General features: G+C 48.0%; 7 protein-coding genes across 7 annotated transcripts; 4 read left to right on the forward strand and 3 right to left on the reverse strand.

The window, feature by feature from the left end:
* Window positions 1-420: 420 nt before the first annotated feature.
* N7533_003317 (3CxxC-type zinc finger protein) lies at window positions 421-894 on the reverse strand (the record flags this gene model as incomplete). The annotated part of the gene is made up of 1 exon (XM_057099967.1): window positions 421-894. One exon carries the CDS (start codon window positions 892-894, stop codon window positions 421-423), a length of 474 nt encoding a protein of 157 aa, XP_056965103.1.
* A 618-nt stretch (window positions 895-1,512) lies between these two features.
* Window positions 1,513-3,613, forward strand: N7533_003318 (heavy-metal-associated domain-containing protein; the record flags this gene model as incomplete). Its single annotated transcript, XM_057099968.1, has 2 exons — window positions 1,513-2,014; window positions 2,076-3,613. The coding sequence occupies 2 exons, from the start codon at window positions 1,513-1,515 to the stop codon at window positions 3,611-3,613; spliced, it is 2,040 nt and encodes a 679-aa protein (XP_056965104.1).
* A 40-nt stretch (window positions 3,614-3,653) lies between these two features.
* N7533_003319 (ATPase P-type K/Mg/Cd/Cu/Zn/Na/Ca/Na/H-transporter) lies at window positions 3,654-5,051 on the forward strand (the record flags this gene model as incomplete). Its single annotated transcript, XM_057099969.1, has 1 exon — window positions 3,654-5,051. One exon carries the CDS (start codon window positions 3,654-3,656, stop codon window positions 5,049-5,051), a length of 1,398 nt encoding a protein of 465 aa, XP_056965105.1.
* A 437-nt stretch (window positions 5,052-5,488) lies between these two features.
* Window positions 5,489-7,056, reverse strand: N7533_003320 (cation diffusion facilitator family transporter; the record flags this gene model as incomplete). The annotated part of the gene is made up of 9 exons (XM_057099970.1): window positions 5,489-5,782; window positions 5,838-5,932; window positions 5,979-6,213; window positions 6,267-6,370; window positions 6,427-6,507; window positions 6,571-6,718; window positions 6,769-6,813; window positions 6,869-6,918; window positions 6,975-7,056. The coding sequence occupies 9 exons, from the start codon at window positions 7,054-7,056 to the stop codon at window positions 5,489-5,491; spliced, it is 1,134 nt and encodes a 377-aa protein (XP_056965106.1).
* A 2,344-nt stretch (window positions 7,057-9,400) lies between these two features.
* Window positions 9,401-10,213, forward strand: N7533_003321 (uncharacterized protein; the record flags this gene model as incomplete). Its single annotated transcript, XM_057099971.1, has 1 exon — window positions 9,401-10,213. One exon carries the CDS (start codon window positions 9,401-9,403, stop codon window positions 10,211-10,213), a length of 813 nt encoding a protein of 270 aa, XP_056965107.1.
* A 323-nt stretch (window positions 10,214-10,536) lies between these two features.
* N7533_003322 (nucleobase cation symporter-1 family protein) lies at window positions 10,537-12,445 on the forward strand (the record flags this gene model as incomplete). The annotated part of the gene is made up of 3 exons (XM_057099972.1): window positions 10,537-10,672; window positions 10,730-11,370; window positions 11,510-12,445. 3 exons carry the CDS (start codon window positions 10,537-10,539, stop codon window positions 12,443-12,445), a joined length of 1,713 nt encoding a protein of 570 aa, XP_056965108.1.
* Window positions 12,446-13,100: 655 nt separating this feature from the next.
* On the reverse strand, window positions 13,101-14,260 carry N7533_003323 (IPI1/TEX10 family protein; the record flags this gene model as incomplete). Its single annotated transcript, XM_057099973.1, has 3 exons — window positions 13,101-14,011; window positions 14,071-14,143; window positions 14,213-14,260. 3 exons carry the CDS (start codon window positions 14,258-14,260, stop codon window positions 13,101-13,103), a joined length of 1,032 nt encoding a protein of 343 aa, XP_056965109.1.
* Between the last annotated feature and the right edge of the window lie 83 nt (window positions 14,261-14,343).

The raw sequence follows: 14,343 nt of genomic DNA on the forward strand, positions 1-14,343 counted from the left end.
GAATACAGCCTTTCTATGGTCAGCTTGTTCACTTTGCCTTGTTTGTTTCAGTAGTTTAATGGCATTCGGGTAGAAGAAAATGAATACAGTCTACTCACTCAAGAGAGAAAATAACAAAACTGGAAGAAACTGGAAGAAACGGGGGTTGTTCATCGGCATATTAACTGTCTCTGGTCCATACAATACACTCCTCATTTGGCGGCCAGCGCTCCTTCAGATTTCGAAATTAGATAATAGGTGACTCTTTTTCCTTTGTAGCAAAAGAGAAATGGAAGGCCATGATGATATTTTCGATCCATGATTCTCGATCCGGCTCGTTCAAGCATTCAAGCTCCTTTCCATATCAGATAGCCCAAAATTTTCCGAGGAAACAACTTCATCCAACAACACTTTAAATCGATATTGAAAACAATTAGTCTTTCAACCGCGCTTAAGATAAGTGCAATGGCCGTCTTTGCAGCCCTCACACAGATGAGTATGGTGCGGTCCCTTACTCTCTTCGGAGTGATCAGGTACTTCTTGGGCAATGCCTTTCCATTTCCTCAGGCGGTACGCCACTCTTTCCGCATATGAAGCATCTAGAACAGGACGGCTGATGCTTTTGCAAGTTTTGCAATGCTGGTGATAGACTCTGGCGTTGTATTTGTTGCCCGAATACAGCCGAATTCTAATGGCTATCATTTTGCTTGACCAGCCATCGCTCTTGCACTTTGAGTTGTAACAATTAAACCGACCCATTATGTTCGTGTCGTAGTCGCGAATGGCCCCAGTGTCTGTGTCGTTGCCGTAAAATCCGAATGTGATGCCGTCTTCTTCGAGTAGGTCTGTGATATCGCTGTGGAGAGATGGGTACATGGACCATTTCTTCTTTTGCTTCGACGTTTTGCGCGGCATATTGGTTCAAAAGAGGATAACTAATTTTGTTCCCAAGGATGGATGGATGTATGGGCGGATGGGTGAGGCGGAGATGGGGAAAGGCAGAGCAAGGTTATCAGTGAAGGGCCGGCGGCTGAATTCTGACCTTATATACTGCTAGTACTTCCAAAGGTTACACTACCCTTGTTATACAATCAATTATAAAATAATTCCTGGCAGGTTCCGTGTACTGGAAAGATCAAGAACAAACCAGGGAAGGGAAAGCAGAACAGCGGAAATTTCCATATCAGTTTCAAAAGAAAAAAGAGAAAACAAAAAGACCACACGAGGAAATACTTGGCCTACTCCTTCTAGTGCATCAATACCTAGTACTGCCACTAGTCTCTCATTATGGCAGTAATATGCAAGTACTACTAGTAGTAGTCTCTATTACTTACTATGGTTAGTTCGTATATGCAGGTATGCAAGGTGTAAGTACCTAGGTACTCCTGGGCCGTGGGGTAACCTCAACTTCAACTTCAACTTCAACTCTTACTCTCCCAAGGTCCACAGTCCAGCCTCCCCATTCGAAAAAAGGTTTCTTATCACACGACCACAGAAAATAGTATCGACTGCTACCCATTCCATAAGAGCACAATGGGCCGCTCTTGCTGTATCCCCTCGACGATACCCCAGGAAAGCCCACAACATTGCAAAGCGACGGACCACTCCCCTCCGCTATCTAGCGATGTCGCGGATGTGAGACCAAACAACACGCTGGGTTTGTCTGCCGAAACTCCGAGCCTATTGCCACAAAGTTGCCGTGAGGAAAAGACTGGAACCTCAAATTCTCTAACTCGTGATGATTTTTGTCGGGCAAACTCCGTTGAAGCCGACCTGGAAGATACCAAGAACAACTCTGCATCCTGCAGATCGTCCCTCAAATCCGAGACTCTCTCCGGTAACAATGACAACGATACCTGCTGCAAGAGACAAATTCATTCCGAAGCCCTTCCCTCCAAAGAAACAGACTCGCCGGAGTGCTGTCGTGGCAAGTCGTTACCATGTTGCAATGACTCCTGCCTGGACCGTTTAGCCCTGCGCGAATGTGATGCAAATTCAGATTGTCTCAAACTTGAAGACCAGGCCGACCGAGAGAGTATGAAACATGCCCATGAAAAAACCCTTTCTTCACTTCGCTAACACTACTTTTTCTGTAGAGTGTCCATCAACGTTGAGCAAACACAACAACACACGCCAACCTTGTGACCGTCACCAGAATTCTGTTCGCAAACAATACGCTGCCAAGCTCACGGCTCTGCAGTGCATCTGCCGCTCTCTCATTGCTCTAGGACGAGAATCCTGCTGTGAGCCTCGGCCGCGTTCTTCGCTAGATAAACAAAAGGGGCCAAACAAATCCGCAAAGCAGTGTACTTTGCGAGATTCAACTGGAATCTGCAGCACAAGTGGTAGTGTCAGCAGCTTTTCACCGGCCGGAAGAATCGACCATCCTTCTACGTCGTGCAGAAAATCCAATACTGATGAATCCTGCAAAGCTAAGTGCTCTACCAAGTCATGCTGCAGACCTAAGAATGCGACGGTTAATAGCATGCCTCCCAAAGTGCCCTCTTCAAAGGATTCTCCTTCCAACCACGAATTGATTTCACATGCAGAGGATACTTGTGGTGGTAGTGTTTGTTGCACCTCCGGAAGTCTTCCTTGTCACAGCAAGGATGTTGTCCCAGCATCCAGAATTGTTGATCCTGAAAGTCAGGCTATGGGTATCGAGCATGTTGTTTTCGCGATATCGGGAATGACTTGTTCCGGATGCGAGACCAAACTCAGCAGGACTCTGGCAGCTTTTGATGGCGTCAAGAATCTACAGACTAGCCTAGTTTTATCGCGGGTGGAATTCGACCTCGATCTCGGTCTATCAACTGTTGAAAGAGTAGTGAAATATTTGGAGCGCACGACAGAATTCAAGTGTGAAGTCATCACAAAGAATGGTTCCACTTTGGATATTCTTGTTTCCGAGAATACAACCACGTTTATCAATCGCCTTTGGCCAGAAGGCGTGATAGAGATATGCTCTGCTGATAAACGTGTTGTTCGCGTTACTTTTGAACCGCAATCGATTGGGGCTCGAGATCTCATGGAGAATCATTGGGCGGGAATCGCAAAGCTTGCCCCTGCCAATCATGATCAAGCACTCGTCGCTGGGAACAAGCATGTGCGACATGTGGGGCTCATGACTATCCTCTCTGTAGCCCTGACTATTCCAGTGCTAGTCTTAGCATGGGCTCCTATACATGTAGGAGAAGTGGCGTCGGGATCTACATCTCTGGCCCTGGCTACTATTGTTCAATTTCTGATAGCAGGCCCATTCTACCCAAAGGCACTGAAGGCCCTTATCTTCTCCCGCGTCATTGAAATGGATCTGTTAATTTTTCTTAGCACCAGCATCGCATATATCTTCTCTCTGGTCTCGTTTGGCCTTTCTGTGGCTGGAAACCCACTCTTGACTGGTCAATTCTTCGAAACCAGCACTCTCCTGGTGACTTTAATCATGGTTGGCCGCTACATAAGCGCCCTTGCACGCCAGAAGGCGGTCGAGTCAATCTCGATAAGATCTTTACAGACACCGAAAGCAATTCTTACGGATGACAGCAGCTCGCCAGAGACCCGAGAGATTGATGCTCGACTTCTGCAATACGGAGATCTGTTCAACGTGCCCCCCCGACTCAAGAATCCCTACTGACGGGACGGTTCTCTCTGGCTTCTCAGAAGTGGATGAGTCAATGCTTACTGGCGAGTCTCGGCCAATCGAGAAGTATGCAAAATCCAGCATCATCGCTGGAACAATCAATGGTTCGGGAACTCTAATTGCTCGTGTCACCCGCCTCCCGGGAGATAATACAATCAGCCTGATCGCCGCCATGGTCGATGAAGCTAAGCTGTCAAAGCCACATCTGCAAGAACTCGCAGACAAAGTGTCTTCGTACTTCGTACCAGTTATTCTCGCTCTCGCAATTGTTACTTTCCTGGTATGGATTGCTATTGGCATATCAATGCAAGCCAAACCCGGCTCAGAGGCTGTCGTCCAGGCTATTACTTATGCAATTACGGTGTTGATTGTCTCATGTCCCTGCGCCATAGGACTTGCCGTGCCCATGGTTGTTGTCATCGTCTGTGGTATGACATCGAAGAGTGGGGTTATATTCAAGTCTGCAGGAGCGATCGAAGTCGCCTACAAAACCTCGCACGTGGTCCTGGACAAGACAGGAACTTTGACCAAAGGGAATATGAATGTCGCAATTGAGAATTATAACGAACATGGCAGAGACCAGATGGCCCTCCTATTGGGCCTTCTTAGCGACAGCAAACATCCAGTCTCCGTTGCAGTGAAAAATCATCTCAAAGAGAAGGGCATCCTTGCATCTGCCGTCCCGGGTGCCATCAATGTTATCGGCTGTGGCGTGGAATCTCAGCTAGATGGCCAGTCTTTGAAAGCCGGAAATGCTCGCTGGCTAAATCTCCCAACAAACAGCTTAGTTCAGCCAGTTCTATCTCGGGGTTATACCACATTCTGCTTCACTATCGACGGGGTATTGTGCGCGGTCTTCGGCCTCGAGGATTCACTCCGTGACAGTGCAGAGTACCTTGTCTCCAATCTACACCAACGCGGTATCTCGGTTCATGTTGTATCGGGTGACGACGATGGATCCGTTAATAATGTGGCAACAAAGTTAGGGATCACCGAAAGTAATGTGCATGCACGCAGCTCTCCTGCGGACAAGCAGACTTACATCAAGAAGCTCATGGACGACTTCACCGATACAAAGCCGGTTGTAATCTTCTGTGGTGATGGCGCCAACGACGCAGTTGCATTGGCGCAAGCAACCATCGGGATTCATATCAACGAGGGCAGTGATATCGCTCAATCAGCTGCCGATGTAGTGCTTATGCGACCAGACCTGTCCGGGGTTCTCACGGTTATTGACGCGAGCAATGCCTCTGTCCGACGAATCAAGTTCAACTTCGGGTGGAGCTTTGTTTACAACACCTTTGCTGTGCTTCTCGCTGCGGGAGCCTTTGTGAAAGCTCGGATTCCACCTGAGTTTTCGGGACTGGGAGAGCTTGTCAGCGTGCTTCCTGTCATTGCCGCAGCTGTGCTTCTGCGATGGTCTCAATTTTGAACTGGCTCTCTAATGTGCTTTCCTGCCCAGGTGGGAGACTGATGCCTGTTTACATGCAGAACTGTGCATGTTTATGTTTGGATTCTCTAGGAGTCTCATGCAGGAGGCTGGATCTTACGAGGCATTCAACATGTCCGCATGCCATCCTTTCATTAGGTTCTTTCAACAACGTGTCCGCTTTTCTCTTCAAATTTACCCATAGACTCTGCAAGAAGGAGAATATTTTTTATTTCGTACTGGTATTATTCTGGCAGTTCCTGCGGCGACCTTGCGCCAGCCCACCGTAGGATTACCTTCAAGTTCCTTCTTCGTCCACTTCCAGTTCATTTTCCTCTTCCAGTCCCACGTATCAATAGTAGCAAGAAGCAGCCTTTTCTCACACAGAGAGCTCTCTACATCTCAATAGCTTGCTGCGTTTTCCCATTCCCGGAATCATACTATCCACAGCAAGTCAAAGTCTCACAAGAGGCACCGCATTTGACTTGGCAAGCCTTTGGCCATTTCTCTCGAGCTTCAGTCTCTGAAGGTATCCAGGCAGAAGGCGATGGAAGTTCCGGTTGCACAGTGGCCGAGTGAACACCATAGCTATGGAAGCAATCACCCATTGTCTTTGCTATCTGCACAAATTCGGTAATGGTATCATTCGAGATGGTGACGTGGACGGAGGCTAGGGCCTTTTCTTGATTCAAACGCCAGACATGTAGTTCGTGGACAGATAGAACACCGGGGATCTTGGAGTCATTATTGTTATTAGCGAAGGCCAACTGAGAAGGTAGTAGAACGCACCATTTGTAGATCATGTCGAATGTCTTCGAGACTGATGCCGGCAGGGACGCTTTCGAGCAGAATTATCCCAGAGTTCCTCACTATGCGAGATAATTCTAGATAAATATAACCAGGTCATGAAATAGGAGGTTTGGTACGCACCCAACGGAATTGAAGTTGTAAGGATAATTATGGCAATTGCCATGCTGACAGCAGGGTCCGCGTAGTAGCGAGCGGGATAGGAAGTGAGCCAGATCACCAGGGCCGAGATGATGACGCCGATATTGTTGGCTGCATCGCCCATGACATGGATCAAGACGCCCAGCATACCGAGATCGTAACCCTTCTTGGATGGTTGTAGGTTGTTGTGGCGATGGTTTTCGTGCACGGTAAACACCTATAGGAGAGTTGAGTAAGTATCTTTGTAGTCAACTCAGGGCCTTGTCTTACCTGCTGGGTTCCATCTTCCGTGTTTTCGACGGTGCCAGTCTCTGTGGCTCTTGATTCTTCGCTGTGCGAATTTCCATGTGAATGCCCGTGATCATGGCCATGTTCTGAAGAAACATAGGTTAGTCGATGGGTGACGCGGTCGGGAGACCAAGATGCATACCGTGGAGGAAACAAGCACTGATGATGTTGAGTGCAAGGCCGACGCATCCAATAATGAGGACGAGCTTCGGTTGTTCCACGACTGTAAATATTAATCAATAAAATTATAGGATGTCGCCAAACGAGCTCCGGAGGCACAACGTACTCTCAATTGAGATGAATCGCTCGATGGATTGTAGAAATATGCTGACACCTAGCGCCAGAAGGAAAACGCCGTTGAAAAAGGCACCCAGAAGTCTGGATCGCTGCCAGCCAAAGGATAGGTCGCTGGGAGAATCTTTCTTTGCGGATATCTGGTTGATGTCAGAGAAGAGCGGGGGTGGCTGAGAATCATGGCACCTACCTGCAAAGCAGCAAAAGCAACGATGAATCCGATGAGATCATTTAGCTTGGACAGGTTAGCCAGTGAAAGACATTGTATAAAGCGGCATAGGTTATCACACATAGTGGAATGCATCTGCCACAAGGGCCAGAGAACGGGTGTAGAATCCAACTGCGGTGATTAGAGTCAAAATCCGAATAATGAGCGGGAGTTGTTTGTGTTCATACCGGAAATTTCCGCGACAAAGAAGCAGAAGGAGATAGAGATGACCAGCTGCAAACGCTGAGACTGAGTCAAATGAAACGCCATGTTTGAAAGTAGGCCAGCAATGTTGGTAGCTTCTGAGAGAAAATGAAAATTTGCGGGTTGTGGATGCAAGACGAGAAATGCTAGGAGGTTAGGCCACACAATTCACCCCCTTAGCCTGAGGAGGATCGGTTCTCGGACTGAAATTGTTTGGGTGGCGCGGACCAGATCCCCACTCAGATACCTTCCAGGGTCTTCCATTGCTCGTTTCTTGCAGGTACCTGAACTGACGAAATAGGATTAGCATAAGTATCTTCTTCTATTCCAATCATTCCACCTCAAGTTGGCCCCATCATATTCTTCCAATGAGGCGGATGAATTAAATCGAGATGAGTTGGGCCGATTATAATCATATGGATCACCCGAGGTAAACAAAAATGGCTCATCACTCAGCCACGTCACCTGCAAACCTTCTTGCATGTTGGCTAGTTTCGTTCTCTATCTTTTGCTAGTATGAAGAGCTATCATTTCAGATGAACATTATCTAATCCATAAAAATAAGCCGTATCATATACTCTATATGGACTTCAATATCGAGACACGATCTAATGAGTGAAATGTGGTGAAATATCAATGTTTTCTCTTTGAAGCCGAAGTGGCATACGTAACACGAGATTCAAACTAGTTAGTATGAGAAAACAATATGTACATAGGTCGACTTGACCTTGCTTTTGTGCCACAAGTTCCTCTATATAACAAATCGCATAAGAGTATAAAGCCACTTGTCTAACTTGAATTCGTGTTTATCTTAGACATTAGAACTTGGCTATAATAAGTCCAGGGTGATAAACAAGCCTTACCAGATACTTTCAGTTGAAGCTTGTTACCGGGAAGCGAGCTCTATTTTCAATTCTCCGTTTGGTCATTAAACCACCTAATTCCTTGCCCGAACAATCATCATACTAGGGCATTTGCCAAGGATTCTATGGCCTCCTAGGAGAGAAATTTGGACTTCTGAGAGTCAATTGGAGGCTAGGCATTACTATTGGAGGTGTCAAAGGCCCCAAGGCCAACCAGATGGAAGACAGTACTTCCTCAGAGTATAGATAGCACGTAAATGACCAACAGAGGTCCAAATAAAGTTGCCCCAAGGCCAGTCCAATGGATTTGCGTGAATTTGGTCCATTTGTGGGGGAGTTGCCCCCAAGGTCCTCACTCTCACAAGGTCCTCACTAGTATTACTAAGTAGGAGTAGTAATCACGGTCGGAATTCACCACAACTCATTTATATTGATTTTCAAAAATATGATTATAATTATATTGCCATTTTACAATCATTACAGCTTTGACAGTACTGATTTATACTGTTTTGATTGTATTAGTAGTGTGGTATACTCACTTCTCTGGTTGCCCGCCACTATGGCCGAGTCCCCGAACCGGGCGCACGTGGCCCAAAATACACTCAAGGTTGTAGGACAGAAAGAATACTACTATTTACTAGTACTATGATCTTTATTGAAGATATAACTTAAAATCATAAAACACTACCTTGCAAAAATAGCGTGATCCATATACTACTAGGAGTAAACGCAAGGGATCCGTGGAGCCTACTAAGTCAAGAAACTGTTGAAGCCCAGGGTTGTATACTAGTATCTAGTAGCCTCATGGTTCCAAGAGTACTACTTTTCTATGAGTATGGTGCTGCTAATACTCCGAGCAATCTCGAATCATGTTATCAGGTGATGCTGTTCAAATTAGTAGTCGCTGATGATTCGCTAGATTTTGTTCCGAGGCCCTTCACTCGTCATCATACTTCTAGTACTACTACCCCACTTTCGAGCGAGGCCAATGCCCTCGAGAGCCCGGAGGATTAGAGTCTACTCCATTTTCAATTTTCAATTTTCCAGTTTTGAAACTAGATGGTACGACTAGTATAGTATACATGTATGTATACTCGAGTATGAGCCTTAGCACTTGATGGTAAATTCCATGACATACTATTTCTATGCTCTGCATAACCATGAATCAACCTTGTAAATTCCAAGTTTTGCCATCTCCAATTTAGCTTTAGTACTAGACAGCGCGTGACTGGATTAGAGGGTCATGCTGATCCAGGAATACTAGTTACTACTATTTCCAACTAGTTATACTGATGCTTTATATACTCGAGATTCATAGGGTCATATAGAAGAATTATAGTATCTATGAGTAGTAGCTACCATCATACTATGCATATAATCCCATGGATGCATGTTAATCTGATAAGATCAGACGATGCGGGCCGGACCCGGCGAGATTCTCCGCACCCCACCTACTCACCTTCACTTTCACCTTCACCTTCTTCTTTCCCTTCAACCTTGCCTTTTACTTTCGACTCTTGAACTACACTCCAGTCTGATCAAACACCATGTTCTTCAAACCCTTCACCGGGCTACTCGCTCTCGGTGCTCTCATCTCCGCCTCGGTCCTGCCTCCCACCAACGAGCAGGCCATCCTGAGCAACCCCAGCGCTCACTCACACCACGAACACAAAGAAAATGCCTTCACTCGCCCTACCTGGTTCGAATCCGCTCTCCTCGCCCGCCGCATGCTGGCTCTCTCCTCTTCCGGAGTGATCTCGACCGTCTTCCCAGATCCGATTCCACCCAACTCGCGCACTCCAGCCTCCGTCGCCGGTCTTCCTATCGGACTACGCGAATACATTGCCGACTGTGACAGAGCCCTGCCCGACAAACTTTCATTCGGAGATAACGGTGACCCAACCATCCTCGCCCTTCGCATCGCCACCACTTTCCGCAATATCGGGGCTGGATCGAACGTTACCCTCGAACTGGACTGGTGGGAGCACCTTGAAGAAGCTGTGCCTGTTTATCCCGGTTTGCCTCGGAGTCCTGCTGCTTTGCCTCGCGTCACTTTGTTCGGATATCTCGACCCCTTGCCCTCGCTCTCACACCACGATGCCGTGGCACTAGAGAAGTGTTTCCTGCGGTCGCACCCAGACGCGAAGGTGTGGCTGCCCGGTGCATCGCGTTCGCCGCATGCGAGCTTCTGGGCCCGACTGGTAGTCACACAGGCATACTGGATCGGAGGATTTGGTGATGTGCAACAGATCGGGTGGATGGATGTGACGGAGTGGAAGGGGATTCGGCAGTGGTCGAGTTCCGTTGGGGATGGACGTGGATGGGAAGATGTGCGGCTTCCAGGGGAGAAGCAGCGATAAGAAGATGCTTTTGAATGATCAGTAGGAGTTTGAAAGGATGGCGAGAGCTGAGCTGAGGCAGAGGAGAGGTGAACACGAGGGATCTCATGCATCTTTGCATCCAATCAGCTGCAGCGTCTTACTATCTTATCTACCACGATTCAACGTATCCCATGGTTACTTCCAATAAGATGATCATTTAATATCGCCCCTCTTTATCTTCACTCTGTAGGAGTTACTTCTCCTCCTCTTCTCCTCTTCGTTTCTTCTCTTCCCCTTCATATTGTACACTCTGAAGCATCGTAGTAGGTACTGGTCGTTAATCCCTCTGGTTCCGATGCACCATGCAGCTCTCTCGGCCTCATCTCCGCGTCGCAAAGGCTCGCTCGGCCTTTGCGGAGGGGAATGCCCGTTGGACTAATCGTGATCTTGACCCGATTGCTCGTCTTGATCGCAAGTGGGGAGTTGCTAGTCTCATAGGTATGCCACGCTGATCCACCTTGTACTCCATCTTGCACTCACCATCGTCATCCCTAGCTTACTGGATTTCCGATGCCTTCAACGCTGCTACTTGGCAATTCGCCAGTAGTATTATTGCCGTCGGGTTGACCTATCGCGAAGCGCTTGCCATTGTGGCCATCTCCTTCTTCATCATGTCCTTCGTCATTGCGGGGAACGGCGCGGTCGGCGCCATTTACCACGTTCCTTTCCCCGTCATTGCGCGTGCCAGCTGGGGTTTCTGGGGATCGTATATTGCCATCATTTCGAGACTGATTCTTGCGATATTTTGGTTCTCGATTCAAAATGTAAACGGGGCCAATGCGGTTCGAGTCATGATCGGGGCCATCTGGCCGAGCTATCTGACGCTGCACAATGATATTCCTGAATCTCAGGGCATCACGACTAACACGATGATCGGATTTCTCATTTTCTGGATCGTCCAACTACCTTTTCTCTGCTTACATCCTAACCGACTGCGTTGGCTATTTACCGTGAAATCCGTGCTGGTTCCCATTGCCTGGATCGCCATCTTGATTTGGGCCTTTGTGGCAGAGAAAGGTGGCGGAGGTGTCTTCAAACAGCAAAAGCCTTCTGTTTCTGGATCGAGTTATAGTTGGTTATTTCTGGCCAACATGACTAGTGTGCTGGGGAACTATGCCACACTCAGTGTTAATCAGGTAAGTTGAAGTGTATCCACTCTTCCACTCTTGATTTAAGCTTAAAATCTTAAACCTCATCATCTTTCACGATGATCATTCCTTCGTCCTTCTCCAGCTTTCTTCTTTCTTTCGAGAAATATCTATACTTTATTCTCAGAACTCCGTCCGACTAACTCTCAGACAGTCAGATTTCTCCCGCTACTCGCGCGTCAGCCCTCGATGGCAACTTCTCTATATTCCCATGTTACCAATCGTCTTCACCTTCATCTCATTCATTGGTATTGCCGCTTCGTCAGCTGGTCAAGCCCACTATAATCTAGCAGAGCTCCCCTGGGACCCATTGGTTCTTATCAGCTACTGGCCAAACCGGGCATGTCGGTTCTTTGCCGCTTTCTCATTCGCCCTCGCATCACTCGGTGTTAATATCTCGGCCAATTCAATATCCGCCGCCAACGATTTCACAGCCCTTGCCCCCGAGGTATTGAACATTCGTCGTGGCCAGATACTCTGTGCCATATTATCGTGGGCCCTGGTACCTTGGAAGATTCTGGCATCAGCGGGTAACTTTCTCACATTCATGTCTGCGTATGCGATCTTCCTCGGTCCCATTGCGGCAATCATGTTACTTGACTTTTGGGTCGTCAATCGTCGGCGATACGATTCTCTGGCGTTATATCAGCCCTGGAACCCGATATATCGTTATAACTTGAAAGTTCCCGGCTTGTCACGATCAATACATGGCATAAATTGGCGCGCTCTTGTCGCCTTTCTTGTTGGTGTTGCTCCCAATTTGCCTGGTCTCATCAATGCGGTCAACCCGAATGTTGTTGTGGGAGCAGGCGTGCATCCGTATCAATTCGGTTGGTTATTGGGCTTCTTTGCGACGGCCCTGGTTTATCTAGTCCTATCTTGGTCCTTTCCTGCTCAGGAAACGAAGATTGATCGCGCGATATTACCCGAAGAAGTCTACGAAGGGGCCGATACTCACGCTGTCGTGGAGGGCTTGGATACAGATGCTAGTAGCACGGAGAAAGCAACGACTCCGGCGGTAGAGAAGCAGCTGCCCGGTGATTTCGGCGCGAAGATTGTTTAGCCGATTGTAAACGAGTTGGAAACGAATCCAGGGATTGTAAATACCCAAAGGCTATCTCAACATAATTGGAGGGGAATTTTAAATTGTTCGGCTGAAAGTAGCAATCGGTCCAGCAAATAATTTTGGAAACAAGATCAAGTAATGAATATAAGGGTCAGAGATATGTGTAGTATAACTAACATGATCCTCAGTACGAGTTCTACTCTTACAAGTGGTACTAGTAGGGCGTATGTAAAGAAAAAAGAGGGGAAATTTTAACTGGACAAATTTGAAGATCTTGCGAACTGAGAAGCGTATTCAATTTCTTCGTTATAGGATTTGATGCATTAGGTATTTCTATGCACTATACATGGGTATCTTGGTTAGGTCGGCCCTTGTGCTATGTCCTCCTTGACACCTTCTTCCAGTCACGTTTCGACGTGGAGGAATGGACCTCTAGCGTCTCCATCTTGTCAACCGAGGCGGCGCGGGACAAGAAGATCATTCTATCGAGAAGCCATGTTCATCTGCAATGTCCTTGGCGCAGGAAAGGAACGCCGGAGCTCTTACGAGCACCCAAACGAGCAGGTCGATTAGAATGGGGCTTTTTTTTTGAAACAACGACACCTGCCGGTGGTTGGTATTGGCGTATTGTGCCTCGCCGGGAATGTCAATTTCATGCACCGGGTCCATACAAAATTGCTTCTTTCAACACTTTGCTGACACCAGACGAAGCACGACCCATTTCACCTCCCTCCTCTCTGGCGCTCTTGACACCTCGCTCAATGGCAGGCATGAAACGATTGGAGAAGACCCGGAATCGGTCCTCGCGTGTCTCGTACATTTCACCTTCGGCGTCGCGGGGCTGTCCGAAAAGGTTCAGGTAGGCGTACGGCGCAGACGAGTCAGAGATCATATGTTGACCGGTGCAGGACAGTGGGAAGGGCCATTTCGAGGAAGAGCCGTCATCCTCTAGTGTTTCATCGTCACCAGCGTCGTGCTGTCCGATTCCAGCATCGAGGAACTCAGCCAGTGCGCCGAGAACCTTCACCATCGGTCGGCCTTGGCTTCCAGACTTGCCGAATGATGCGCGGTTCGACGACCACTTTGAGGACTCTTCCGTGTGCCATCCAAGAACAGAAAGAAAACAATTGAGTGTCTTGATCCACCCGCCGGCGCAGGAAACCACTTGTTCGCCCGCGGCCTCGACCATCCAAGACAGGATTTCCACAGCGGATACGCGGATATCTGCGGCTAGATGGGTCATTCCGGCGCGGATGTAGGGGAGGAGCTGCGCGACATGGTCTTCGATGTCGTGGCGGGGCAGGGTACGGAGGAGTTTGAGGAGTTGAGTGCGAACATTTGTGTTTCCGTCGAGGATGAGGGGGAGGAGCGATGGAAGCATCACGCTCACTGGCTGAGGGAGGGAAGAGTTGACAGGGCGCGATGCGATCGAGCTGGTGAGATATGCGAGGGAGTCTCGACGTTGGCTGTCGGATTTGGAGGAGAGGAGAGAGAGATTGTGGGTGAAGACACTGTTGGCGGAGGGAGCATTGAGGTGTAAGGATTGTTGGTTGAGGACAATGGCTGGACTCCAAGTCAGTCAAGCTATTAAGGGGTGAATTGGACAAGGTGACGATGCATACACTTGGACTTGAAACTGGTATCGGTGAAGTTCTCCGGCTTAGCCCTGGCCTTGCCGACCTTCAGCTTGGGTTTCTACGGCGTCACAGTCAGTATGGTTTTTCCAAAGTGGGATATCAGTTTCAGTATATAAATTTGGCTCACCTGAAAGTCCTTCTGCTTCTCCTTCTTTCTTTTTGAGCTGGAACCCATGGCTGCGATTTGTGGTGATGTCGAATTGAGGCCGCGGAGCTTTTTTTTTTTGAGATACGAAAGACCCACGTGACTTTGATAAC

The sequence above is a fragment of the Penicillium manginii genome (assembly GCF_028828005.1).
Source record: "Penicillium manginii strain IBT 31320 chromosome Unknown utg000002l:1.0-5564898.0:1.0-5567710.0, whole genome shotgun sequence".
NCBI classification, from domain to species: Eukaryota; Fungi; Ascomycota; class Eurotiomycetes; order Eurotiales; family Aspergillaceae; genus Penicillium; species Penicillium manginii.